General features: G+C 36.4%; 1 protein-coding gene across 1 annotated transcript; it reads right to left on the reverse strand.

The window, feature by feature from the left end:
* Positions 1 to 776: 776 nt before the first annotated feature.
* LOC306861990 (putative ATP-dependent RNA helicase DDX10) lies at positions 777 to 25,907 on the reverse strand. Its single transcript, XM_079404554.1, has 18 exons — positions 25,670 to 25,907; positions 25,092 to 25,152; positions 23,076 to 23,206; positions 22,441 to 22,599; positions 22,228 to 22,348; positions 21,663 to 21,852; positions 21,455 to 21,581; positions 20,651 to 20,813; positions 20,377 to 20,461; positions 19,529 to 19,630; positions 18,301 to 18,388; positions 17,911 to 17,999; positions 17,021 to 17,357; positions 15,048 to 15,167; positions 14,810 to 14,974; positions 11,117 to 11,173; positions 7,411 to 7,559; positions 777 to 2,020 (listed from the first exon to the last, which is right to left on the reverse strand). The coding sequence occupies exons 1-18, from the start codon at positions 25,853 to 25,855 to the stop codon at positions 1,819 to 1,821; spliced, it is 2,532 nt and encodes an 843-aa protein (XP_079260680.1). The 5' UTR covers positions 25,856 to 25,907; the 3' UTR covers positions 777 to 1,818.
* Between the last annotated feature and the right edge of the window lie 527 nt (positions 25,908 to 26,434).

The raw sequence follows: 26,434 nt of genomic DNA on the forward strand, positions 1-26,434 counted from the left end.
ATAATCTACAGTTCATAACATCAAAAGATTCGGAGAAACTGGAGAAATCTCTGTGCGTAAGGGACAAGGCCGAAGACCTTTGTTGGATGCCCGTGGTCTTCGGGCCCTCAGACGACTCTGCATCACTCATCGGCATGATTCTGACATTGACTAAATGGGCCCAGGAATACTTCCAGAAACCACTGTTGGTAAACACAATCCGCCGTGCCATCTGCAGATGCCAACTGAAGCTCTATCATGTAAAAAGGAAGCCATATGTGAACATGGTCCAGAAGCGCTGTTGTGTCCTGTGGGTCAAGGCTCATTTAAAATGGACTGTTTCAAAGTAGAAAAGAGTTCTATGGTCAGACGAGTCCAAATTTGACATTCTTGTTGGAAATCACGGACGATGTGTCCTCCATGCTAAAGAGGAGGGAGACCTTCCAGCGTGTCATCAGCGTTCAGTTCAAAAGCAAGCATCTCTGATGGTATGATGGTATGCCATACATCAAAGATGACCACAAACTCTTCAGCAGCTGGAAACCTATATCACGCAAGAATGGGACCAAATTCCAACACCAAAACTCCTAACCTCGATGCCAAGACGTCTTCAAACTGTTTTGAAAAGCAGAGGAGTTGCTACACCATGGTAAACATGCCCCCGTCCCAACTATTTTGAGACCTGTAGCAGGCATCAAATTTGAAATGAGCTCATTTTGTGCATAAAATTGTAAAATTTCTCAGTTTAAACATTTATGTTATCTACGTTCTAATGTGATTAAAATATTGGCTCGTGTGATTTGAAATTCTTTTAATTTTCATTTTATTCAAATTTAAAACACACAACATTTCCAGGATTTTGGTTGTATTTACACACTCGTGCCATCAAACTTTTGTACAACGCAATATCACTCGAAAAGCAGTTCTACTGCTACTCATGTGACATTGCTCATATATATCACAACTAATGTAAACTTGACCAGAACATATTTCTTAAAGGTTTCCTAGACATATGTCTTTAAACTACGATCCAAGCTTAATTATTTTTTTAAACTCATTGTCATACTGTATAACAGGAATGACCAAGTATACCCATGTTTAAACAGTGACTGTAATAACATAATATGCATTCAAACCCATGTCATTATGGAAAACCAGATGCCAAATGAGAGTGGGCGAGTGATTAAGAGAACTTTGAGAAGTTGTTAAAGTGTCTGATAAAATAGGGTTGGATAAGGTCACCATTGCACAATGCAAAGTTATGCTGGTGCTAAACGGTGGCTATATATAAACCCAATACAATCCCCCACCTGACATGAGCCAGCTAAATGCAGACAACCAGACAATTCAGAAAGATGGATTTGTGTTGAATAAGGGACAATAGTCACAAAACCAAAGTTTTTTTTCGAGAACCCTCCATTTCCATTTCTGCCACAGAAATGAGGAAGAGTAAATCACACATTAAGTGACAGTTCAATGTGACAGGAAGGCAATATTCAAACCAGAAATAATGAGAGCAGTTTAACAGTAATAGGTTATAGATGGCACCTGGGACTTTACAGTGGTTCTCTATCAGGAGTTTTTAGTAATTTGAGGCTGTCTGGCAATACGCCACCTGAGAATTCAATTCCTGTTTTGAAGAGGAGAGGATGTAAGGAAGGCAAGAGGCACGAAAGGAAATTATAACCTACACTCCCACAATAAATCACACAAAGATTTGTGCGGCAGTGAATCTTAAAGCTGCCATCACAATCAGGATAAATTTTATTAGTCAAGGGGTATTTTATAAACTCGACATACAAGTACAATGAATAACGGGGGGAAGGTGGGTACAGGGACCTAGCTGTGACTGCCCAATAAATGCAACACAAGCTCCTCGTCTTCGGCCAGCGAGAGGCCAGTGTCCAGAGGAGTTACTTTGGACTCTTTCCTGGGCTTCTTCTTGGCCACCTGTGTCTGCTGTATTTCATCATCACTATCATCATCCTCACTGCTGTCGCTGCTGAAACTTCTCTTCCTGCCACCGCGGTCTGATGAAGCGCTGCAAATACAAAGAAGGGTCAATGCACAGATGTGAAGACAGAAGACAAAGGGAAGAAAAGCTAGTGCGGGGCAAGATGCATCAGTGGGTAAACTGTCAGCCCCACAGGCACACATTTTTGTCATGTAATCATACATATGCTGCTGCCTGCGAGTCAGAGATGCACATGAGAAAAATAAACATTTTTATGATAAAAATAGTCAATTTTCTACATGTCACGTAAAATTTGTTTTTCAGCTCAGGTCTTCATGTACACTATTGTTCTAAAATTTGGGGTCACTAAGTGCAAATAGCCTGCCTTGTTGGCAAAGGCTATTTACACCAACTCCGCCCATCTACGTGTGATTTCAACACTGCAAAAAGACACCCATTCAACATCAGTTTCAGTGGCGTAGATGGCAAGGTACGTGCTTTTTGACGCGATCTACCAGAGTTCGAATCCGCCTTTTGCCAAACTTTTTTTTCTCCTTTTTCAAATCTCACATCGCATCGGAAAGGCATTTATTTTGAATAAAAATGAAGGCAAGGCAAGTTTATTTATATAGCACATTTCATACACAATGGTAATTCAAAGTGCTTTAAATGAAAGTAAAATAGTCATAATAATAATAATAATAATAATAATAATAATAATAATAATAATAATAATAATGAGTGAGTATTATTAATAAAATTAGTAATAATAATAAAATTACTACAATACTGAGGTGCAGATAATTGACACTATTTGCAATAAGTAGTATAAATAGCAGAAAATCTTGCCATTTTAACAGTGTAAATATAATCTATAGCTATTTGCATTTAGTGTAAATAGCATATTGTTAAAAAAATACTGCTATTTCCACGGTGTAAATAGTATCTATTGTTAAGAAAATATGCTATTTAGCTTGTATTGCTATTTGCACTTAGTACAAATAGCATCTCTCGCTAAGAAAATGCTATTTGCACAGTGTAAATAGAATCTAACTGCTATTTACACTTAGTGTGCTATTTACTTAGTGTAAATAGCATCTATCGCTATTTGCAATTAGTGCAAATAGCCGCTGCCAATATTTTTCAAAATTTAAATGTTTAAAAGTAGTCATCAATATTTATTTGATCAGGAATACAGCATAAACAGGAATACTGTGAATATCATGCTTTCTATTTTAATATAGTTTAAAATACAATTTATTCCTGTGATGGGAATGCGGAATGTATTATTTATTTAGACCACAGAGCATAGATATGCACTGAGAAAGGAAAGGACTTTCCTTGAGCTGACCAAAACGTCTATGGAGAACGTGTATTTGCAAAACAAGGCATTGAACATTTCCCACAGGACCACTGATGCACTAAAGTGCTTGCAAAAGCAATCATCTGAGATGCATCTAGGAGGCGCTGACAATTCCTATCATCAACGCGCACTGCATTTTAAAGGCATCCATGTGCTGTTGAGGTGAATGGGTTTTTTAATGTACCGGCCCATGGGGGTGACCTTGATAGCCAATGCAGACAATTCCTAACTTAATTAAATGAGGCTGGAATGGTGCATTCATGCACATCCAGGGCAAGTAATACTATTAAGGTCCTGTCAAGAGACTTTGAGGTGTGAAAAGCTGTCCTCTGGTCTATAACAGTCACATTCATAGCAAGAACAAAAGTTCAGCTGTTTTGTAAAGAAAAGTTATTGGACTTCCACCATTTTTGGAGTTGTGCAGAATCAACAGCACAATTATTTTGAGCTGCTTAAATATCAAAGGTGGCAAGTTTTTCGCTGCACACTGTGAGTGCTAGACTGTTTAAAGCATGTTTTGTTGAGAACTTTATGTGCCTTCCTGAACTCTTTGCAACAGATAAGGTTTTATATGTAATGAGATATGTACTTGGAGGGAAGGATCAGTGCATTTGTGCCCAAGTTATTTATTAGGGATCTTATGGTTGCTGCACAGTTCCTTCACATAATAAATCCATGAAGAAACCTGGAAGGATGACAGATCAGCACAGCGTTTAATTTAGAAGGTTTTAGATGATCCTAACTTAATTAAGTGAGTTAAAACATGAATGGTGTACTCATGTACATCCAGGACAACTAATATCATTAAAAGGTCTGTCCAGAGACCACCTAGAGGTGGGAAAATCCATCCTCTGGTCTATAGCAGGCAGGGTTGTAGCTAGCACACATCATTAAGTTGTTAAGGGCTTCTGGTCATATAGAGTTTCAAATTACTGGCTTCAAATTAGCTGGTCCAACCAGCTCAATGACTCAGGATTAGGGATGTGCAAATCAACTAACTAAATAAAGCACCGCTGGTAAAAATATCAAAATTAAAGGGAAAACTCTCCAGAAATTAAAATTAGTTTTTTTATTTAGTCCATAGGCAATAAAACTGTTACCAACATTCTTCAAAATATCTCCTTTTGTGTTCCACAGAAGAAAAAGTCATACAGGTTTAGAATGATGTAAGGGTGAGTAAATGACAAAATTTAAAAAAATCACTTAAAGAACACTGTGTATGTACGGAAATCTGGTCACACTTCATTTTAAGGTCCAATTCTCGCTATTAACAAACCTAACTACGACTTTTGCCTCAAACTCTTATTTTGCTGCTTATTAATAGTTAGTAAGTTAGTTGTTAAGTTTAGGTATTGGGAAGGATAAGGGATGTAGATGCAGAATGTGTGCTTTTTATGTACTAATAAACAGCCAATATGTTAATTATAGGCATGCTAATAAGCAACTAATTAATAGTGAGAAGAGGTCCCTATACTAAAGTATTACAAAAAAAAAAAAAAAAAAAAAAAAAAAAAAAAAAAAAATATAATAATAATAATAATAATAATAATAATAATAATAATATATATATATATATATATATATATATATATATATATATATATATATACAATTTTACAGTATAATTGTAAAATTACAATACTCATTTGTCTTAATTTCTTTACTTTCAACATTAAATCATTAAGCTTTTATTTTTAATGCAAGAAAGGCCAAAATGTATATTTTGTTGACAACAGCCGCTTTATTTTAAGCAACTTAAATTCAGAGAAGATCCAGAGATGAGTTTGTAGGGATTAGCATCTGTAAACTCAGGATCATGAGCTATTTGAGTGTAAACTCAGTACTGCACTTCACTCACGCAGTGAATATTTATTTAATTAAACCACAGCTTTTACAATTTGATAAATCACTAATATATATTGCATATCGCATTTTATTTCGATAAATGAAATCCGTATGATCTGCTGTGATGGGATCGATGAGACAGTTAGTTAAACCTGAGACAGAATCATTGAGAAGAGGGTCGTAAATGAATAATTCAGAAATGTTTTTGACCGGATCGACTGATTCACTGAACGGATACATCATTCAAAAAACTTCTCATGAACCTCTACAAATGGATCACTCAGCATTCACTGTAACTACACTCTCCCTTTAAGGAATATTTCCAAAGATTTGTACAGCATCTAGCTATTCTGGACACAAAGCGCTGGCAGGGGCAGAGGTGAGGCAGGGCCAATAAGATACCATTAGATTTATGGGAGGGGGGTATCTGTCAAGACAGCAAAACAGGAAGACAGGTACCGCAACAGGAAAGAGCTCGGGGTTAGTGAAGCCTCTGGCTCCAGTCCCAAACACCAGCTTTCGATATAATGCATTACAATATTGCGTTACTCCCTAAAAAAGTAACTAATTACGTTACTTAGCTACTTTTTATGGAAAGTAATGCGTTACGTTACTTTTGCGTTACTTTTAAAATATGAGCAGGGCTTGATTGTTTTTAATACAAGAAATTACATTAATACAAATGTAAAAGCCCTGTATCTTGTGAAGGAAAAGTAAATTCACGTCTGTAAAGTAAAACTCAGGATAAGAAGGTTTAACACTCTTCGGCAATAAAAAAACAATGAAGTACAATTGCTAGTTTATCTAAAGTCATTTTTACTTAGTATGGTTGAACTGGATCATCAAAGGTCAGCAGCAAAGACATTGGTTAATAAAATGGGATTAGATACATTTGTGTTAACATATTTAATTATTGCAGGTTTGCGTCATATTCTGAGTTTGCATTTCACGGTTTTAATTCATTTAGATGAATACTAAATCTGTTTTTTGCGAGTGGGATGAATTCATGCACATTCACATTTAGATCTATAGTAACAGCATGCTCACACAGCGCACTGTCAGTCAATAAATGGGGAAAAAGTAACTGGCGTTTTTGAAAAAGTAACTCAGATATTTTCTTGTAAATTAAAAAGTAATGCGTTACTTTACTAGTTACTTGAAAAAAGTAATATTATTACGTAACTCGCGTTACTTGTAATGCGTTACCCCCAACACTGGATATGACGAAAGAGAAAATGGATGAGCGAGTCAAAGGAAGAGGAAGAAAGAGAGATTTATCAGATTTACAGCACCGGAGCCTCTCCTGCATTCAGTAAGTGTAGCCATGCAGTAAACAAACCACACCAAGTCATTAATCAGAGCTGCTGCTGCTGTCTATGCCGTATCACCTGCACTGCTACACTCCAAGTGTTTGTGTGTGTCGTGAGCGTCCTTAATGTGCGTACATGAGTGAATGACAGAAAAACAGAGACATAAAGGTATGGGCCGAAAGATGGAAAGACCGAAGGCGAATGAGAACAGAGGACGTGATCAGGTTTTACAAGAGTGGATCGAATGAAAGACAAAAAGCGAGAGAGAGTGTCAAAAAAAAGAAAAAGCGTTAACGTATGGTCCTGCCTCTCACTTTAAATCTGGATGCAATTATGCATTTTATAGATTATCTGCAGCTAACTAAAGGATCTGTGCTTAATGCTGCCATGGGGAAAATGAATCATCATGAATCATTTTCCCCTGTAGAGGGATACCTCCTCCGAGAGGCAATTCTGCAGCAGACCTCAGTACAAAAAGGACACCGGATCAGCATGCCTGAGCCTAATCGAATGCTACAAACTCAATACAAGCAGAGAGAGCTGAGAAAACCGAGGCAGTAATTAAGTATCAGATGGATCAATTTCTCATTTCGGAATAATTACGGCCTCGTGATGTGGTGTCGGACTGATTGGCTTGATTTACTGGTGTAATGGTTTTCCACTAACACAAAGCCCTGCATACCTCCACATTGCACTGATAAGGGGAAAATATGATATTTCGCTCAACGCTCAAATATAGGCATTCAATTTGAAGAGGTGCATAGAAACTTATTGTTTTGTATTTTAGAGGATCATTATCCTTTAGGCTACGTCCTGTGCCTTTTTAACGCTCCTAGCTTTTCACAAAAAACTAAATTGGTCTTCATTGAGATGAATCAGAGGTTTGAGGGATGAAACTGCTGCACAACCTTTGAAAATTATGAAAGTCATCATGTTGTTTGCAAAAGTTTTATTCTTACCCTTCTTCCTCCTCAGAGGAGGACTCGGAGTTGCGCACTTTGTCGGGGTCAGGAAGTGTGCTGGGGTCAAATTCTTCATCGGCACCTGACAGATACGCTACCAGCTCTTCCTCATCATCGTCATCATCATCATCATCACCTTTCTTCTCCTGTGTAACAGAGAGAATACTTCAATTACATGTACTAATGCATTGTTAATACTGATTATCTGATATCTTATACGATGGCACTTTTTGCAATTAATATCTTCTTTCCCCATTAACTCTAGCCCGTTTACACCTGTGATACCATCTCAGTGGACAAAAACAGTGCTAAATGTTTTGTGATCCCATCTGTGGTCAGAAATTCAGGTGAACATATTGTATTTGTAGTGTAAATACTAAGCCGACCTCATGATTTACAAAGAAGTAAATATTTAGAAGAAAATATTTTAAAAAACAGTTTTGATTCCTAATGACTTTCATTGTAATTTTTTGTACAATGGAAGATAATGGGAACCAAAACCGTTTGGTTACCAACATTTTTCAAGATATCTTTTATGCTCCACAGAAGAAAAAAGGTCATATAGATTTGGAACAACATGAAGGTGAGTAAATGATGACAGGGTTCATTTTTGAGTGGGCTATCCTATTAATTTTTGAAGATGTAGTAACTTTTAACACATTTACCCCTAAAAGCTGGATATTAGTACTTAGAGTAATAATATGTACCCTTATGGTACTACTACGAACCTTTTAGGGGTACATAAAGGTACAAAGATGTCCTTTTGAGGTTATTGTCCCAGTGACGAGCTGTTATATCCCTAAAGGTACAAGTTTTTGCATCTGAGGGGGTACTGCACCAGCTGAGCAACTGCCATTGAGAAAGCTAATGGATAGATTTCTCTAGGTATTATAAATGCACTTGTGGCCATTAGAGGAACTTCACATCCTGTTCAATGGATACCATCTCCCTAAATATTCCGGTCTTTGATCATTTACAACCAAAGTGTGTCCGTTTCCTTAAGCGATAGTGGTGAAGGAATCGATTCCAGCCCTGTCTTTGTCCATTAAAAGTTTCAAAAACCTAACAACTCAGACCTTGTGCCGGTCACAACCAGCTTTCTTTTCCCACTGGTCTGCTCTACCTACGGACTGACTTGCTGTGCCCTCAGGCAAGATTCTTAATCCTGATAAGGTCTATGGTGTGCAGCCTGGCCCCGTATTCTGACCTTTACTTCTTTGGTTTAAGACAAAGAAAAACAAATATCTGTGGCCAAATGGTTTTTCTACCTTGTTTCATACACTCCATAAATCTACACCCACACTGTGTAAATTCGCAGATCTACAGTACTATGCACATCTAAACAGACTGCCCATATTGGTAGAGGCTGAATTGTCTGTGCCAGGGTAATATTGTGGTATAATATATTACAGATAAAATAACAACATGAAAATCATATAAAATGAACTGTGCTTGGTCAATTTACATGTTGACGTCTTCATGTCTAAGTGGGTGGTACTTTGTCTGAATAATCTACATTGTAGAACAGCCTTTTGCCATCAAAGATTTGGTTAGGGGGACCGTGTATATCTGTGCTTGGACCTGATATGGGGTTTCTTCAGGTACAGGATACTCTGTATTCAGCTTTGCTTCTGCCTGTGCTGTAATCTAATCATGCTTTGTAAGACACATTTGAATTCTGCCGACAGACCTGTGCTTTGAACAGATGTGCGCTGAATAACGCCAGAGAATGAGAACAGCTATAAACGGGGATCAGTATAAAAGACTCTGGAATTACTTAAAACAAAATCAGAAAAAAAATAAATTAAATACACTAAAATGACAATAAATAGTACTCTACCATTCAATTGTTTCTGGTCAGTATTATTTAAAAATAAATTAATTATTCTGCAAGGATACATTAAAATGATCAAAAATTTTGGACTTTTTAAAGGTGACATCAGATGCTCATTTTCCACAAGCTGGTATGGTTCTATATGTCTCCATGAAAGGTCTATATAACATACTTTGGTTAAAATTTCTCAATGGTAGTGTAAAACAACACCTTTTTTATCCTGTCAAAAACAGCTCTGTTCACAGCGACCCGTTTCGGTGCATGTCCCTTTAAATGCTAATGAGCAACTGCGTCTCTTCCGTGGGGTGACAAGCAGTTCTCTGAGGCTGTAAACTTTAGCTGCATTCATCGTGGAACTTGCTAACAAGCACAGTATTAGGAAAGGTGATTTGAAAGATTCATAACCTTATATTCACTTCTCTGTATGTGAGGCTGGATCACGAATGATTCGCGCGAACAAACACATTTTGGTAGATCGGGGGCGCATTCACTTCAAAAACAAATGTAATCCTCTGCGTCTTCAGCAGCTCATATGTCAGGAATAAATGATGACTGATGTTCATTATTGCTTCCAAAAACAGAACACCTCAATCGCTTAGGAGCCATTCTTGTCTACCCCTGCTACAGCTTCAAAACAAGCACTGGGTGGATTTTTATCTTTATAGGGTGGTTATGTACACACACTGCCAGCAAACATTTATGTTCAAACACCATGTAAACGTGAATTTTTTCATCTGATGTCCCCTTTAAATCATCATATAATACTATACAAAAATGTATCTCTTTTCCACAAAGTTTAGGCAGCAAAACTGCTTTCAACACTGTTAATAAGAAATGTTTCTTGAGTGGCAAATCATCATATTAGAATGATTTCTGAAGGATCATGTGACACTGAAAACTGGAGTAATGATGCTGAAAATTCAGCTTTTGCATCAAAGGAATAAATTACACTTTCTGATATATTAAAAGAGAAAGTAATATTTCACAGGTTTCTACTGCATTTTTGATCAAATAAATGCAGCCTTGGTAAGCATAAGAGACTTCTTCCAAAAACATTTAAAAAAAACTTTTGAATAGTAGTGTATATATGCTGTGAATAGTGAATTTAGGCATAATTTCCGTGGCTGTGGCAACCTTCTACAAATGAAATTAAGGAAAGGAAACAGCATTTTGAAATTTTTTGTAAACAAATGGCGTTACATTAACAATTTTCTCTGTAATGACTGTCACCGATTGAGCAACAAGACTCTGTAGGGTCCATCTATTTTCTCAAATGTCTCGAGAGGAGCCCCAAAAGAAGCAAAACTGACAGGAAATGAAGTGGCACTGCTATCTTTTACAGCATATGCTGTCAAAAGGGCAATTCAATAGCTCTCTAAATTAATCTGGACCACGTGTAACGACGGACAGATCGACCACCAGTCGGGCTGTTAAGTCGAAGGAATGAGTGAATGCTAAAAGAGTGCTGAGATTCATTGTTAGGGTGGTGATGAATAGTCACGCGTTCTTGGACAGATCGCTGCATTGATCAGATGACAAACGAGAGGAGAGCAGCAGCTGCATTTCCATATGGATGCACAGAGCTCAATCCCCCAGCGAGGACAGGCAGAGAGAGACGGGACACATGACAGCTGCCATCCTCCTGTGAATTATGCGTTGTCAGTTGGAGGGAAAGACCAGAAACTGAGAGGCATCTTTCCCCTCTGACTTCCTGTGACAGGAATTCCTCATTTCAAATCATAAACCATTTTATGAACCTCACATTTGCTTTAAATGTGCTGTTGCTTTAATTCACATACAATACTGTCTATCATCAATTCATCATTAACATCCAGCTTTCAAGATGACTTTGAGCTATGGTTGACGTACCTCTTTATGCTGTTTGCTCGCTTCCCTCCGAGCTGCTTTCTCCTTCAGTCTTTTCTCCTGTTGAAAGCGAGAAAGAGAAAAAAAAAAAACGACTTAATAAATAGGTGCTCAGGTACTTATACTTGGTCACGCCACAATCTCATAAACATGTCAAACAGCAAGGGGTCGAAATGATTACACAGACTCGGAAAAGAAAGCACAATTTAACTTCAGTGCTCTGCATTTCTTTCGGAGGGAGAATGAATAGGACTTGATGTTTGTCTTGTGTCACTTTCTAATATGAAGGGGCGACTGGACTACCAGACACAACTATACACATTACTAATGACTCACAGATGTCTGGGAGACGGAAAATATTAAGAGGTTGAGGGTTGAATGGAAATCAGAGCGCTGAGAGTGTAATAAACTCAATGTCAATTGCACTTCATTGGCTTTTCATTACTTTCGAAATGTCAAATGATGCTAAATGTGGAAACATATTCATCGGTTCACTTGGATACGTCATTGCACAAATATCAGTGCCACAAAATCAAAGTCAGTGACAGTAGTGGGTTGCCATTAAATATGTCATAATATATTGCATAAAACATTTGGAAACACTTTAGAATACAGAACAAATATTCTCTATTAACTAAGAGTTTTCTCTGAACAAACTCCTAATTTACTGCTTATTAACAGTAAGGTAGGATTAAGGGATCTAAAATATGGTTATGCAGAATTAGGCATCAATATGTGCTTTATAAGTACTAATAAACATCCAATATGCTATTAATATGCATGCTAGTAATAATAAAGTGTAACAAAACATTTAAACAATTTTTAAAGATAGAGATCACTGGAGATCTCTTTTATAAAAATACTTAATTTCAAATAACTTCACTACTGCTTGTTAAAAAGTATTTCAGGTGTTTCTTCTGGTGTTATTTTAGTTTCATCTGAATTTTTTTTGCTATTAGTTTCAGTTAACTATAACAGTTTCGTAAGTCCTATAATCAATAAAAAAGTTATAATGAATAAAGTTTAAGTGCGAATTTGACCTGAGCATATTTGAGAAAGCCAGGAACATCGTTCTAATAATTCTATAAATAGGTTATTATCCTCCCACAGATCCGAAGGAACACTGTGGTACTGTATAAAACTATATTCTCATTAAAAAAAATGCAGAAGTTTGATATTAATAGCTTAGGAGGTCTAAGGACTCAGCCTACCCTTAAAGTGAAACTTTACTGACACATCTTGAGTTGCTGACTTGGAACACGTCATATATGCAGCAAAATTCATCAGCAGTTTTAAAAGAACCAAAAAAAAAATACCTATGCATGATGTTAGTCTCAGGGTTCAGTTACAAATGTTGTTCTGCTGAAGTAATAAAGACTCCATGAGAGAATATGAAACACAAAGGCACCAGCGGGCCTAGCGAGCCTAGTTAGATTAATGAGCATGTGCACGTATCTGATGGATTACTGGGTAGCTGCCTCTCAAAGTCTCTGACAGCACAAAATACTAAATCAAAATGGATTAGGATGGTTAGGCTTGTCACAGGAATGTTCAGACACAAGACAATGTCTTCTGCCTCGTGATTTTGAGTGAAAAAATAGAAGAAAAAAAAATAGTTTTTACTGTATGCCAGTCTGCATGTCAGTACTTGACAGAACTGGCAGGAGAAATTGGCATGAGAGACTGGCACCAGAATGTTTTATTTTAGTTTTTGCTTGGCTGAGAAGTGAAAGATTTAAAATGTACTATGCTGGGTTTACAGACAATAACCTCTCCGTTTACAAAAAATAGGGCCAAATATTCAGTTTCTGCTTATTAAAATCAAAGAGAATTTAGTTTATAACACAATTAATTCCACAATTTGATGTATTTGAGCAAAATAGTTTATAAAAGATAATAGATAAAAAGAAATAGTGATTGTATTGATTGGAAAAAGTGGCTATTATATAATAAAATAGAGCCTGACCAGAATGAGAGTTTGCCAAAACATGAGCTAAATAGCTGTGTGGCTAATGGGGAACATTACATATAACATGTAAAACAACGTTTTTATTCAATGAAATACCACGCGACAACAAAGCTAAATGCTGCTGCATTTTATTTTACGTTGACTTTAACATGTGACCCTGCACCACAAAACCAGTCATAAGTAGCACGGGTATAATGACATTAGCATTAGCCAAAAATACATTGTATGGGTCAAAATCATAGATTTTTCTTTTATGCCAAAAATCATTAGGATATTAAGATTATGTTCCATGAAGATATTTTGTAAATTTCCTACTGTAAATATATCAAAACTTAATTTTTGATTAGCGATATGCATTGCTAAGAACTTCATTTGGACAACTTTAAAGGCGATTTTCTCAATATTTAGATTTTTTTGCACCCTCAGATTCCAGATATTAAAATAGTTGTCTCTTGGCCAAATATTGTCATATCATAACAAACCATACATCAATGGAAAGCTTAATTATTCAGCTTTCAGATGATGTATAAATCTCAATTTCAAAATATTTGACCCTTATGACTGGTTTTGTGGTCCAGGGTCACATGTTTGTTTTTCAATGGATGACTCATCTGGTTAAATGCTTGGTAAAAACCAAGCCAAGTCAAAGCTATATGACAAATATTTGCTTGAAATACATCTGAGATCTGAATTTATTATTTGGATAATTTAACAACAAATTTATGTTCATGATTCACTGATATAGGTTAGTCACATGACATGCAGGTAAACAAATAAAATTTATTATTTTTAGTAAGTGTTTTTGAGTTTTTAAGTTTGTATAAAGAAAAAGGATTACTTTCATTTTACGTTTTTATGATTAATTATTTGTCTGTAAAACATTCAATATTTTGAGCAAGTATTTTATTCTGACAGTTTTTATTCTAAAAATGATTACTTTAAAATTTTACATTTTTATGATTTAATTATTCATTTTTATTGAATTACTAGTTTTTACTTAATTACAGTTTGAAAAAAACCGGTCTAGTGGTTAGAAGACATATTAAGCCATAATGTTCATGTGATTGCTACAAGTTCAAATCTTTTTCCAATCAATTCCTACCTTCTGTACTCTATCGTTATAAAACAATAAAAATAAATAAATAAATAAAAGTGGAAAACAGCAAAAATCTACTAAAAACTAGGTTTAGGTATAACTGGAATATCTGCTCCATGTCCCATTCTAGAAATAGATCCCATTACTTCTGTGCTTTCTCACTGAACTACAGTCTCCCAGCGATCGATTGAAAGAAAAATAAATAAACTGAAAACTACATCAGGAACAAACTTCACCATACTTGACTCTCAATGAGAAAACACTCTTTGCTGGAACGCTGCAAATGGTGTGATTTTGCCGGAGAGCAATCCTTTAAAAGCTTGTCCAATACTCAGAGCTACAGTAATAAGTCAGAGGCCCAATCTCAGCACTTATGCCTGGAGCTTCAAGCCACGCCGCCTGCACAGGCATCTCAGTTATTTCCATTTGCCTGAACCTGCGAGTGCACCAGCCACAGGGCCAGAGTTGATTGCCCATTGCCCTCAGCTCCTTCAATATTACATTAATCTGAACACCTGGAGCTGAACACAATAAATAAAGTGATACAAAGAAGCCGTTTGATTCAAGGAGGAGCTATATAAAGTTGGCATGAACCAGGAGGATTGGAAAATATGATGGTAGTTGATCTCACCCTATGTTTCTCCTTGATTTTACGACGGTACTCGTTCTTGTCGAACTCCTGGTCTTCCTTGCGAAGACGCTCTTTGGCTGCTTCCATGTTAATGCCAGACGTCTCCTCCTCCTCCTCTTCATCTGGTACCACAGTCCTTTGCAATGGAGGCCACTGCTGCACTTCCTGCACACATACATCACAGTTAATTTACACTGCTTTTTATGACTCTCAGTAATGCGTTTCTGATAATACAAACCTCTCCCTCCACAGTGAAGATCTTCTTAGTGTTGACCTTGAAGTTCTTTTTCTGTATTTTCTTTGCATCTTTAAATTTGGATTCCTTCTGAGTCTTATTCTTGGCCTTAGCATCTGTGTCCTAAAGAAAGAGAAAACGTATTTTACATAACCAGATGTAATTATAAAAGCTGTCCTTTTTACCTCCCTGGGGCCAAGATTAAACAAGAGAATTCATAAAGGAGCTCCGAAAGCAGTTCATTTGATCCGGTCATTCAACCAGGGCATTGAGACACCCAACACCACTCCACAATATTACTTTCTCCTCTGTAGTCATTAAAGTTGATTGCTGATGAGATGTGAAAAAGTTCAGATCTTGAGGAAAATCACTTTCCACTTAAACACTCTGCAAACTCGAAGATACTTACTCATCTGCACTTTAACAGACGTGTGTTAAGTAACACCATAACAGCCTTTAGTCCTTGTGCATCAAATTTGAACAAAAACTGTTGACTCAACTGACTATAAAAATCTAAATCAAGGTGTCCTCATTTGCAAGGTGTTGACTAATCAATATATCCACATTTGCAAAGAAAAGCCAGCAAAAGATGATAATTCCGAGACATTTATTATTGTAATATATAATAATTAAATAGATATAAAATGTCTTTAGAACTCTATACATTGTGTTTTATTTCCATATTTTATTTAATTATAAATTATTATGCAATGGAGTTGTTGCTTTTTCATCATTTAATTCTTTATATGTATGTATCAAAAATAAAGTGAAAGCAGTAATACTGTAAAATATTACAATTTAAAATAATTGTTGTTTTCTATACTTTACAATTAATGTATTCCTGTGAATTTGTAGCAGCCATTACTCCAGTCTTCAGTGGCACGTGCCTTTAGAAATCATTTTAATATGCTGATTTGGTGTTTAAGAAACATTTCTTACTGCTGAAAACAGTTGCTGTGTCATAGTTTTGTGAAAACTGTGACTGACAAATGAAAAGTTCAAAAGAACAGTATTTTTTTTTTTTTACTGTCATGTTCGGGCAATTTAAATAATCAGTATTCTTTAAAATACTAATAACAATACCAAGTAATTAATAATTTTTAATAATAACATAATAACAATAAATTAAAGGACTAAATTAACACAACTGACAGCCATTGTTTTGGCTAAGTAGCTATATGGAAAGTTTTACAGTTATTTTGATATTATTTAAAATATATATTTGACTGTACTGCAGTATTTGATTGTGGAGCCTCAACCCATATCAGGCAATTCTGACATGACTCACAAGTCCGCGTCTCTCATAAACCTGCCATGTCTGCACAGGAGTCATGTTAATTGCGTCTCAAAAGCATATTCAGAGGAGAGTTACATAATTTAGCATGTCGTCATATCTGGAGGCCTATTAAAACAACGCGCACAGAACTCGAATAGAAGCTCTTCTGAATCACAGTGCAATGGGTCACAACAGCCGAGACGTTAGGAGGAAGACGACTGAAAAAATGTCCATTTCTCAAGCACCACGGACACAATCTACCCACAGTTACAAAGATAATCAAAGATTTAATGTTTCAAGTTGAGGATAAAGTTAAAGCGTTTCATTTGTATTCATACCTTTTTATAGATTATTTGTGATTCTGTATTCTCAATTAATTGAAGTCCTGAGTAATGTTAAAATAGATGCAAATGATGCATTCAGGAACATCCTGTTTCTGCATGGCAAAATGTAACTATTACTCAGTTATAAAGCCAAAAGTATGTGGACAGTTTCCTCTAATTAATAATTTGAGCTATTTCAGTCACACTTATTACTAACAGGTGCATAAAATAAAACATACAGCCATGAAATTGCCTTAGGCAACCATATATATTGAAATGGGACCCCTTAAGGGCTAATAATTCCTGTGTTCACAAAGCACGGTCCATCAGAAATGTGCAATAACTGTAATTACACCAGATGTGTGTTGTTTATTTACCTCATCATCCTGGCTCTCTTCATTGATATTGAACACATCTTTACGCTTGACAGTCAGTAGGTCCTGATCGTTCTGGTCATCCTCATCCTCTTCATTAAAGCCACATAGCAGAGCTGCAGGCTTTAACGTCTCCTCCTCATCATCATCATCATCATCAGACTCAGACTGTGAGGACTGAGACTTAGACTGCTCTCCTTTGAGTTGGGCTTTGAAACTCTTCAGCTCATCTTCAGACTCATGTCCTGCAGCGCCGCGGTTGTCCTGCGTCACTCCACTCTTCTGCTGCTGGGCCTTATTGAGGAAACGGACCCGCGGAGCCACCGCCAAACCCAGTGACCTGACAGCGACAAGACCATACAAACTTGTCAGCTTGACATCAAATCAAATGCATTTTTTAAAATCCCATTTTAGTTCTTTTTTCAACTTTTTATACAGTTAAAAAAAAAAAAAAAGTATATTAAAAATAAAATGGTTTGTAAAAAATAAAGCATTTAAAATAGAATATATATTTTTTAATATCTATAACATATAAAATGTGCATTAAAAAAACTCAAAATGTTTTAAAAACAATTAAAACAGTTATATGCCATTTAAAAGAAAGGAACTGCTCAAATATGATTATAAACGATTACTGAATATTTTTTTTTACTATTTCAGTGCCACTAATAGAGACTATAATGAATTATGAACAAAATAATTGTATTAAACGGTCTCTGATTTCAAAACCTTTGGTTTTGGTTCATTTGGTTCCTTTTTGGAAGATTTAATTGCATAACAATGGCACGTCATTTGAAGTCTTCAAGACTGTGTTCAAAGTGGACACACATGGCACACATACAAACACATTTACACAGAGGACAGCTGGGCATTACTTCACAGCATCCACTCACATGGCATATTCTGGGAGTTTGAGCTGGAAAACATCAAAGACATCTTTGTTCTTCATCAGATAGACGGAGCGGAGGTAGGACACAAAACACTGCCGTTGAGAGGAGGGGAAAAAGAGAAGAGGCATTACGGAGGATAAAATCTGAAAACTTATCCCTGATAAACACATTAGTGAGAGTGCACAAGCAGGCGTTTCATGGCAGCAATTTGCCCGATTACATTTCATGCTGTTCTTCTCTCTATAATGAGCCTCACAAAGCTCAGCCCTGAGCGTGAGGCAGACAATCAGATTATCCTAAAAGCATGGCTCTGCTCTACAGTACAACATCAACCTTTAGTATTTGACGAAGTGTGACAGACTGCACAGGAAGTCAGGTCTCCTCAGGCCTTACCCTCTGTGCTCGTTCCTTCTGCTCCTTCTCCTGTGCCAGGAAGGCATCCAACTTCTGCTGGACGCACAACAACTTCTCTGGGTTCACCCTGTAAATGAATTCAAACAAATGATTAAGTCAATGGCCTTGTTTAAACCTGGTATTAACATCTGTCAAGCGGTCAGTGCAGGTGTAAACAGGGTCCAATGTATTTGTAACTGGATGAAAATTTAAACCTTTTAAAAACAAACTTTATTTTAAGGTGTCCTTTTTACACATATTACGTGAACTTACTATTATAATAACAATTAATTATGCATAATTACATGCAAGTAACCCTAAGCCAAAGCCTAATCCTCTCTCGAATCATATAGTAAGCACATGTAGTTCATAAATACTTACTTAAAACGTACAGTACTTAAATGTATAATTAGACTGTAAGAAGGACACCTTGAAATAAAGTGTAGCCAAAGTAAAAAATAGTTTATTTAAAATTGAAAGTTTATTAACAATGAAATGGTTTATCATTCAACATACACATAAATAAACAAATACATGATAAAAAACACAGTTCCAAATATTTTATATTTTGCATTATTTCATATTATTATATTTTATATGATATGAAATGTGAAATGTTTAATTGAAATTGAAATCATCAATGCTGCTTTGAGAAAAACAACAACTGTCCAAATATGATAAAAATGGCTGCTGAACATATAGTGACATAACTTGCTTTAAATAAAATGTGTCTAATTATGGAATATACACTAAATAAACAAAAGTATTGGGACACCTGACCATTACACCTTACATAAGCATTGCGTCTTAAACACAACTGTGGGAATTTTTTGCCCATTTCATTCAGGCACTGATTTTTGTAAATGCAGTTGCAAATGCAACTAAATTAAATGAGCATTCTGGTTAAATTGGGACATTTCTATGAATACAGTAACACTGACTAACAGCAAACATAAAATCAGGCCTGTGGTGACTGTGACTGCAGCTGCATTCTCACAGTAGATATCACTGATCATAATGATCTCACATGATCACATGCATTAAGCTGCCATCTTTCATTCTCAGCATGCGTGTGGATTCACAAAGCCCATGCATACAGTCTCTGCTAAAACTGATGAACATGTCACACACTAAAACAGACAAAACTACACTTTATTTCCTAGCTCATCTTATTTTCCCTGCACATCTGACTGCATGCAGTCACACAGGAAAGGAGAGATGCACTCACTCGATTTTGTTAATGGGAACTTTCTTCTCTTGAAGCTGTGCAATCATGCCCTTCTCCTCTGAGGGCAATAGGATAAGGAGAGCTTCGCCTCCCTCCTTATACCTGCAGAGAAAGAGAGAAAGAGAATGTGTGTGTTAAAGGAATATTTCACTCAAAATGTCCTCTTTTCTGTGCCATGAGGTTTGGAATGACACGATGGTGAATACATGAAGTCATTTTTAGGTGAACTATCCCTTTAAGGTCACACTAGGAAGTATGCTGCAATACAGGCCTCTCACACAACCGTTTCTCTTTTTTTAAATGCTCAGCTCTGTGAGTGTTTGTGTTAAAGCTCATGAGCTTTCTGCAGAGGGTGATGATCTATGAAGGGGAGTTACTGAGAATATCCATTCCACACTGAAAAGACAAGTGTAGCACAAAGAAAAGAGAGCGAAGCTGGCAGCTGCGTGGATGGCAGGTGTGTGCTGTCTCGCTCTAAGCGCTGAGAAACTTGACATGTTTCTGTAGCTATCCAGTGCCTAATACTTGCCCTCAAGGTGAGACTGTAACAAGTCAAGCCAGAGTCCAAAAATGGAAAAACTCAATAGCTGAGTTGCTGTTAATCCATCATGTGTCAAGTGTAAATAGACAAATCTGTACAGTGTTTAAATATGATTTTATATAAGAGCTTAATTCCAATGTCAACATTGTTTCCATATGTATTAGAAACATGGAAGTGATGAGGAACAGTTCAAATCTGCCATCTAGTGTTACAGAGAAAACACTCTTATGCAAATATCAAATTCCTGTTAAGATTCTTACAATGCTTTTTGAAAAATTAACAGATTAAAACCATTTATCAGTGGTACCTGGCTGTTCTGCCAACTCTGTGGATGTATGTGTTTGCATCTTCAGGACAGTCAAACTGCAGAACCCAGTTCACTGCAGGGAAGTCTAGGACCACAAACAAAAACACATTAAATGTGTTTCAGTTATGGCTGTCAATCAAACTGAATTATTTACAGGAAATGCTGCTTCATTTGCTGAGATTTGTACTCAAATAAAATATTAAATTGACAACACTTGTTTTTAAGTCGTTCAAATCTAATATGTGCATTTTTCCACATAATAAATTTCCATTACCAAGTCCTCTGGCAGCGATGTCTGTGGCAAAGAGGACGGCTGAGGTCTTGCGGACAAAGTCATTATAAACCTCCACCCTTTTCATCTGCTGCTGTTTGCCATGCAAAGCAAGTATGGAGATACCCGGACGCAGCCGGCAGAAGACCCGGAACAGATATTGAACCTGCACATACAGAACAACACCAATGCATTTCATCATCATTACACTACTAATAACATATACATATACACACTACCATTCAAAACTTTTTTTGATCAGTACTTTTGTTCAGCAAGCATGCATTTAATTGATTAAACAGTGAAAATATTTATGTTAGAAAAATTCTATTATTCTTAACTTTCTAAGAACTTTCTAACTTAATTTTTCTTAAGCAGCAAATCAGCATATTAGAATGATTTCTAAACGATCAGGTGACATTGAAGACTGGAGTAATGCTGCAAATTCAGCTTTGCAATCACATATTACATTTTAAAATATATTCAAATTTAAAAAAAGATGTTATTGTAAATGAAAATAATATTTCAAAATGTTACTGTTTTTAAGTGTATTTTTTATATAAATGCAAAATATTTTTTTGAACTAAATGCGACCTTGGTGAGCATAAGTGCAGTAGTGCAAGACATTTTTGATTGAAAGTCTAAACAATAAAAAAATAATGCTCATATAATGTGAAAAAAGCTTAATTCTATTTTGTTTAATTAGCAACAAAAAAAAGAATAATATAATTTTACTAGTGCTTAGACTTTTTAAACCCACTCCATTCTCTGAAAACAGACACTGAGATGTACTACAGAAATTGTTACCTCTTTGCAGCAGGCAAAAAAGACTATGATCTTCTTCTTAAGGTGACTCCTCAAAAATGAGAAGAGCATGTTGACTTTCTGGTGCAGCTCACAAACCACATAGTTCTGTTCCAGAGTGGCTGGTGTACTGCAGAGAAGATCGGGGTTTAAGAGCTTCATGTCCATCCATGATATTAAAGGTACTGACACTATAAATCAATGATCTTACCTGAACTTGGCCTGCTCATGGACCCACACATACTCTGGGTTCTTCAGGCTCAGTCTGGCCAGATCTTTGATGGACTTGGTTTGAGTGGCAGAGAAGAGAAGGGTCTGCCTTGTTTTTGGGAGGTTTTCAATAATGGCATTGAGTGTGTCGGCGAAACCCATGTCCAGAATTCTGTCGGCTTCATCAAGTACTACCATGGAAGATAAAGTATGTCATGGTATTTAAAGTAAACGACTGAAAATAAGAACTATATGAAATAAGAAAATAAGAAACACCACTGTTTGGTGTATAAAGTTTGGGGTCAACGAGATTCTATAAATTGATGAATTCTGACAAAAATGTACTGCGATTTCCACAAAAATAATAAGCAGCAAAGCAGTTTTCAACACTGATAATAAGAAATGTATCTTGAACACCAAATCAGCCAATTAAAATGTTTCCTGAAGGATCATGTGACACTGAAGACAGGTGTAATTATCAAATAAATGCTTTGATCAAAATAAAAATCTTACTGACCCCAAAATTTTGAACGGCAGTGTATTTAAAACTCGAAGCATCACCTTACCAAGCATGTGCAGATCTGAAGCATGAAAGGTGGCAGTCTCGTCCATGTGCTGCAGCAGACGTCCTGGAGTGCAGATAATGATATTGGTCCGATGGATTTTTTCTGATTCATCTTTCAGATCCTGCAGTCATTAAAAAAGAATAACCAATTTTTACACCTTGACAAAAAAATATGCAAGAACCATACCAATCACTAAAGACAAGAGAGACACACCTTTCCACCAATTACAAGACCAGCAGAAAATTCATGGTTCTTGCCGACCTTCCTCAACACCTCAAAGGTCTGATAGGCCAGCTCTCGGGTGGGAGAGATGATGAGAGCTCCGAGGCCATCCATCGAAGTCCACTGTTCACGGTACAAACACTCCAAAACCTGGAGAGAGTCACAGTGCATTAGAGAGGCTTTAAAATTATGTTTGAATTTGGAAAAACACTGCAGTGTTATTAAGTCTGTCATCATTTACTCACCCCATGTTGCTCTAAAAGGTTATTACATATTTACATAAATATAATATACTCAATATCATACTATATTATATTGTAAATATTACACATTGACAAATATAAAATAGAAAAAAAAAAAAACAATCTTGTCATTGCACTTTCAGTTCCATTATTCTGAATTCAATGGGATTTCTGAATGGGTTTTTTATTCAAAATATTTTACAAAATTTCACAATATTGCTGTTTTACTATATTTTTGATCAAATAAATGCAGACTTCTTTCAAAAAGTTTTATTTTTGTTCTGGCCAAAACCCATTACTGTTGAGCTTTTGTTAAGAGACCCAGAGTGATGCTAACTTCCAAGTTGGCCTACAAAAATTTGTCACCACTGGTCTATTGCTTACCGGGATGAGGAAGGCCAAAGTCTTTCCAGAGCCAGTCTTTGCAGCACCAAGAACATCTCTCCCTTGCAAAGCAAAGCCAATTGTCTGCCTCTGAATCTCTGTGGGCTGCCTGTACTGACCCTCAAGAAGACCTGATGGCATGATCAAGAGCATCATTAAGATTAAGATGACATACAGGTGCATCTCAATAAATTAGAATGTTGTGGAAAAGTTCATTTATTTCAGTAATTCAACTCAAATTGTGAAACTCGTGTATTAAATAAATTCAGTGCACACAGACTGAAGTAGTTTAAGTCTTTGGTTCTTTTAATTGTGATGATTTAGGCTCACATTTAACAAAAACCCACCAATTCACTACCTCAACAAATTAGAATACTTCATAAGACCAATAAAAATAAACATTTTTAGTGAACTGTTGGCCTTCTGGCCTACTGGATCATTGCCAGTCAGCAGTCTTCTCCATTATTGTGGATTCAAAGAACAAGAAATACCCTGAATTTATACTGTATGGATGTTCATTAATTGAAACTCAAATGTAAATATTCTAATATTTTGAGATACTGATTTTTGACTTTCATGAGCTCACATTTAACAAAAACCCACCAATTCACTCAATCTCAACAAATTAGAATACTTCATAAGACCAATAAAAATAAACATTTTTAGTGAACTGTTGGCCTTCTGAGAAGTGTGTTCATTTACTGTAATGTACTCAATACTTGGTAGGGGTTCCTTTTGCTTTAATTACTGCCTCAATTCGGCATGGCATGGAGGTGATCAGTTTGTGGCACTGCTGAGGTGTAATGGAAGCCCATGTTGCTTTGATAGCAGCCTTCAGGTCATCTGCATTGTTGGGTCTGGTGTCTCTCATCTTCCTCTCGACAATACCCCATAGATTCTCTATGGGGGGTCAGGTCAGGCGAGTTTGCTGGCCAATCAAGCACAGTAACACCATGGTCATTGAACCAGCTTTTGGGACCTTTGGCAGTCTGGGCAGGTGCCAAGTCCTACTGGAAAATTAAATCAGCATCTCCATAAAGCTTATCAGCAGAAGGAAGCATGAAGTGCTCTAAAATTTCCTGGTAGATGGTTGCGTTGACTGTGGACTTCAGAAAACACAATGGACCAACACCAGCAGATGACATGGCAGCCCAATTCATCACAGACTGTGGAAACTTCACACTGGACTTCAAGCAACATGGATTCTGTGCCTCTCCACACTTCCTTCAGACTCTGGGACCTTGATTTCCAAATGAAATGCAAAATTTACTTTCATCTGAAAAGAGAACTTTGGACCACTGAGCAACAGTCCAGTTCTTTTTCTCCACAGCCCAGGTAAGATGCTTCTGATGTTGTCTCTGGTTCGGAAGTGGCTTGGTAGCCCTTTTCCTGAAGACGTCTGAGCGTGGTGACTCTTGATGCACTCACTCCAGCTTCAGTCCACTCCTGGTGAAGCTCTCCCAAGTGTTTAAATCAGCTTTGCTTGACAGTATTCTCAAGCTTGCAGTCATCCCTGTGGCTTGTGCACCTTGTCCTACCCAAATTCTTCCTTCTAGTCAACTTTGCATTTAATATGCTTTGATACAGCACTCTGTAAACAGCCACACCTTTCAGTAAAGACCCTCTGTGACTTACCCTCTTTGTGGAGGGCGTCAATGTTCGTCTACTGGATCATTGCCAGTCAGCAGTCTTCTCCATTATTGTGGTTTCAAAGAACAAGAAATACCCTGAATTTATACTGTATGGATGTTCATTAATTGAAACTCAAAATGTAAATATTCTAATATTTTGAGATACTGATTTTTGACTTTCATGAGCTGCGAGCTCTAATCATCAAAATGAAAACAAAAACACTTTTGAAATGTTTTACTTTACATGCTATTAATCTAAAATATATGACTGTTTCACTTTTTTAAATAACTTACAAGAAAATATGAACTTTTTCACGATATTCTAATTTATTAAGATGCACCTGTATGTGAACTTATTAACATGCAAATAATCAAGTTTGCTCACCTTTCAGAGTCTTTTTGGAGAGTGGAAAATCAGAGAATTTCACAGCCTCTTTGGCATTGATCTGGGAAAACAGTTACTCGTGTCAAAACCGTCACACTGGCATGTTTTAAAATGGATTAGGTGTCCGATGAAGGATATCAGGAATATTATAAATCTCACCAACAACACCACCACATAAATGGACGATGCAGAACACTGCAACACGTCTGATTTCTTATCATGCTGGATCAAATGAATCCAAAACCTTGATATGTAAACTTTTATATCTGATACGTGGCTTGTTCTGTCCCAGGACTAAAAAACCACGACCACCAATAAAACAGTTTCATGTTTATGTGAAGACCTGTGCTGACAGACTTCCTGACCTGAAACAACCATCAGCAACACTTCAAGCATGTTGTGTCACACAACATCCAAAGGACTAGTAGTAAACATTGCTTTTAAATGTTAGAAGACTAATCTGTCAAGCCAGAAGCCACAACAGCTGCATTACAGGTATGTAAACACGTGGCAATCCCTAGAAACAAACACTGTACGAGAAGTCAGAAATGATTTGTAATATCAGCTTCATATCTCACTTCCGAGTATTTATTGACCAGCTTCTGTATGTTTTCTCTCTCCACCTCCCAGTCGCGTTTCTTTGTGGTCTTTTCAACTTGTTTCACTCGTTTCTTTGTTTTGTTGTATTTCCTTTTCCACTTCTCAAAATTCTTCACTGGGTCATCGGTTATCTGTGTCTCCTCTTTATCCTTTTTGTCCTGCATTTTCACTCTGTTTCGTTGACTAGCTAGTGTGTTACAGCTTAACAACACGTGAGTGTTTACTTCGCGAGATGCTTTGCTGGCAGTGAGCGTTTCTGAGTTAGAGACTCAGCGCCATCTAACGACCTGGAGCGGGGAGAAACATTTATTGACCCACCTGAAATGACATAATTACCTCTAACATTTTAAGTTATTAATATTTTTTTACATTCTACACTCGAAGAAATCATGGGGTAGCAGGATTAATCAGTTTTATTAACATTTATTGTTGTATTTTATTTAAATAAAAGTAATGTTCCATCAATTTTTGTGAATGTTGTTGCTTAAAAAAAATGTTCACTAACAAAAATGATTTCTAGTATCTTATTGAAAACATATTCAATTTTAATAATTGTGCTTGCCAAACACTAGTCACTTCCTTTTTACTTTTAATGAAAAATCTGATTTCTTTATAGTATCATTTGTCAACTTTATCAAAGACAAACTAGGCAATGTGTAGAAATAACCAAATCATAACAGGAAAAATCCATTTTGCATTATTAGATAAACAGTCCATTCCAACACTTGAAACTAAGATAATAT

This window comes from Barbus barbus, assembly GCF_936440315.1.
Source record: "Barbus barbus genome assembly, chromosome: 43".
NCBI lineage: Eukaryota > Metazoa > Chordata > Actinopteri > Cypriniformes > Cyprinidae > Barbus > Barbus barbus.

Excerpts from the sequence above, each read along its gene's own strand:
- LOC306861990 (XM_079404554.1), bottom strand. The coding sequence starts at position 25,855 with ATGCAGGACAAAAAGGATAAAGAGGAGACACAGATAACCGATGACCCA. Across the intron at positions 25,153-25,669 it reads TGGTCAATAAATACTCGGAA|ATCAATGCCAAAGAGGCTGT; the intron begins GTGAGATATGAA and ends CTGTTTTCCCAG. Across the intron at positions 23,207-25,091 it reads CTCCAAAAAGACTCTGAAAG|GTCTTCTTGAGGGTCAGTAC; the intron begins GTGAGCAAACTT and ends TCATGCCATCAG.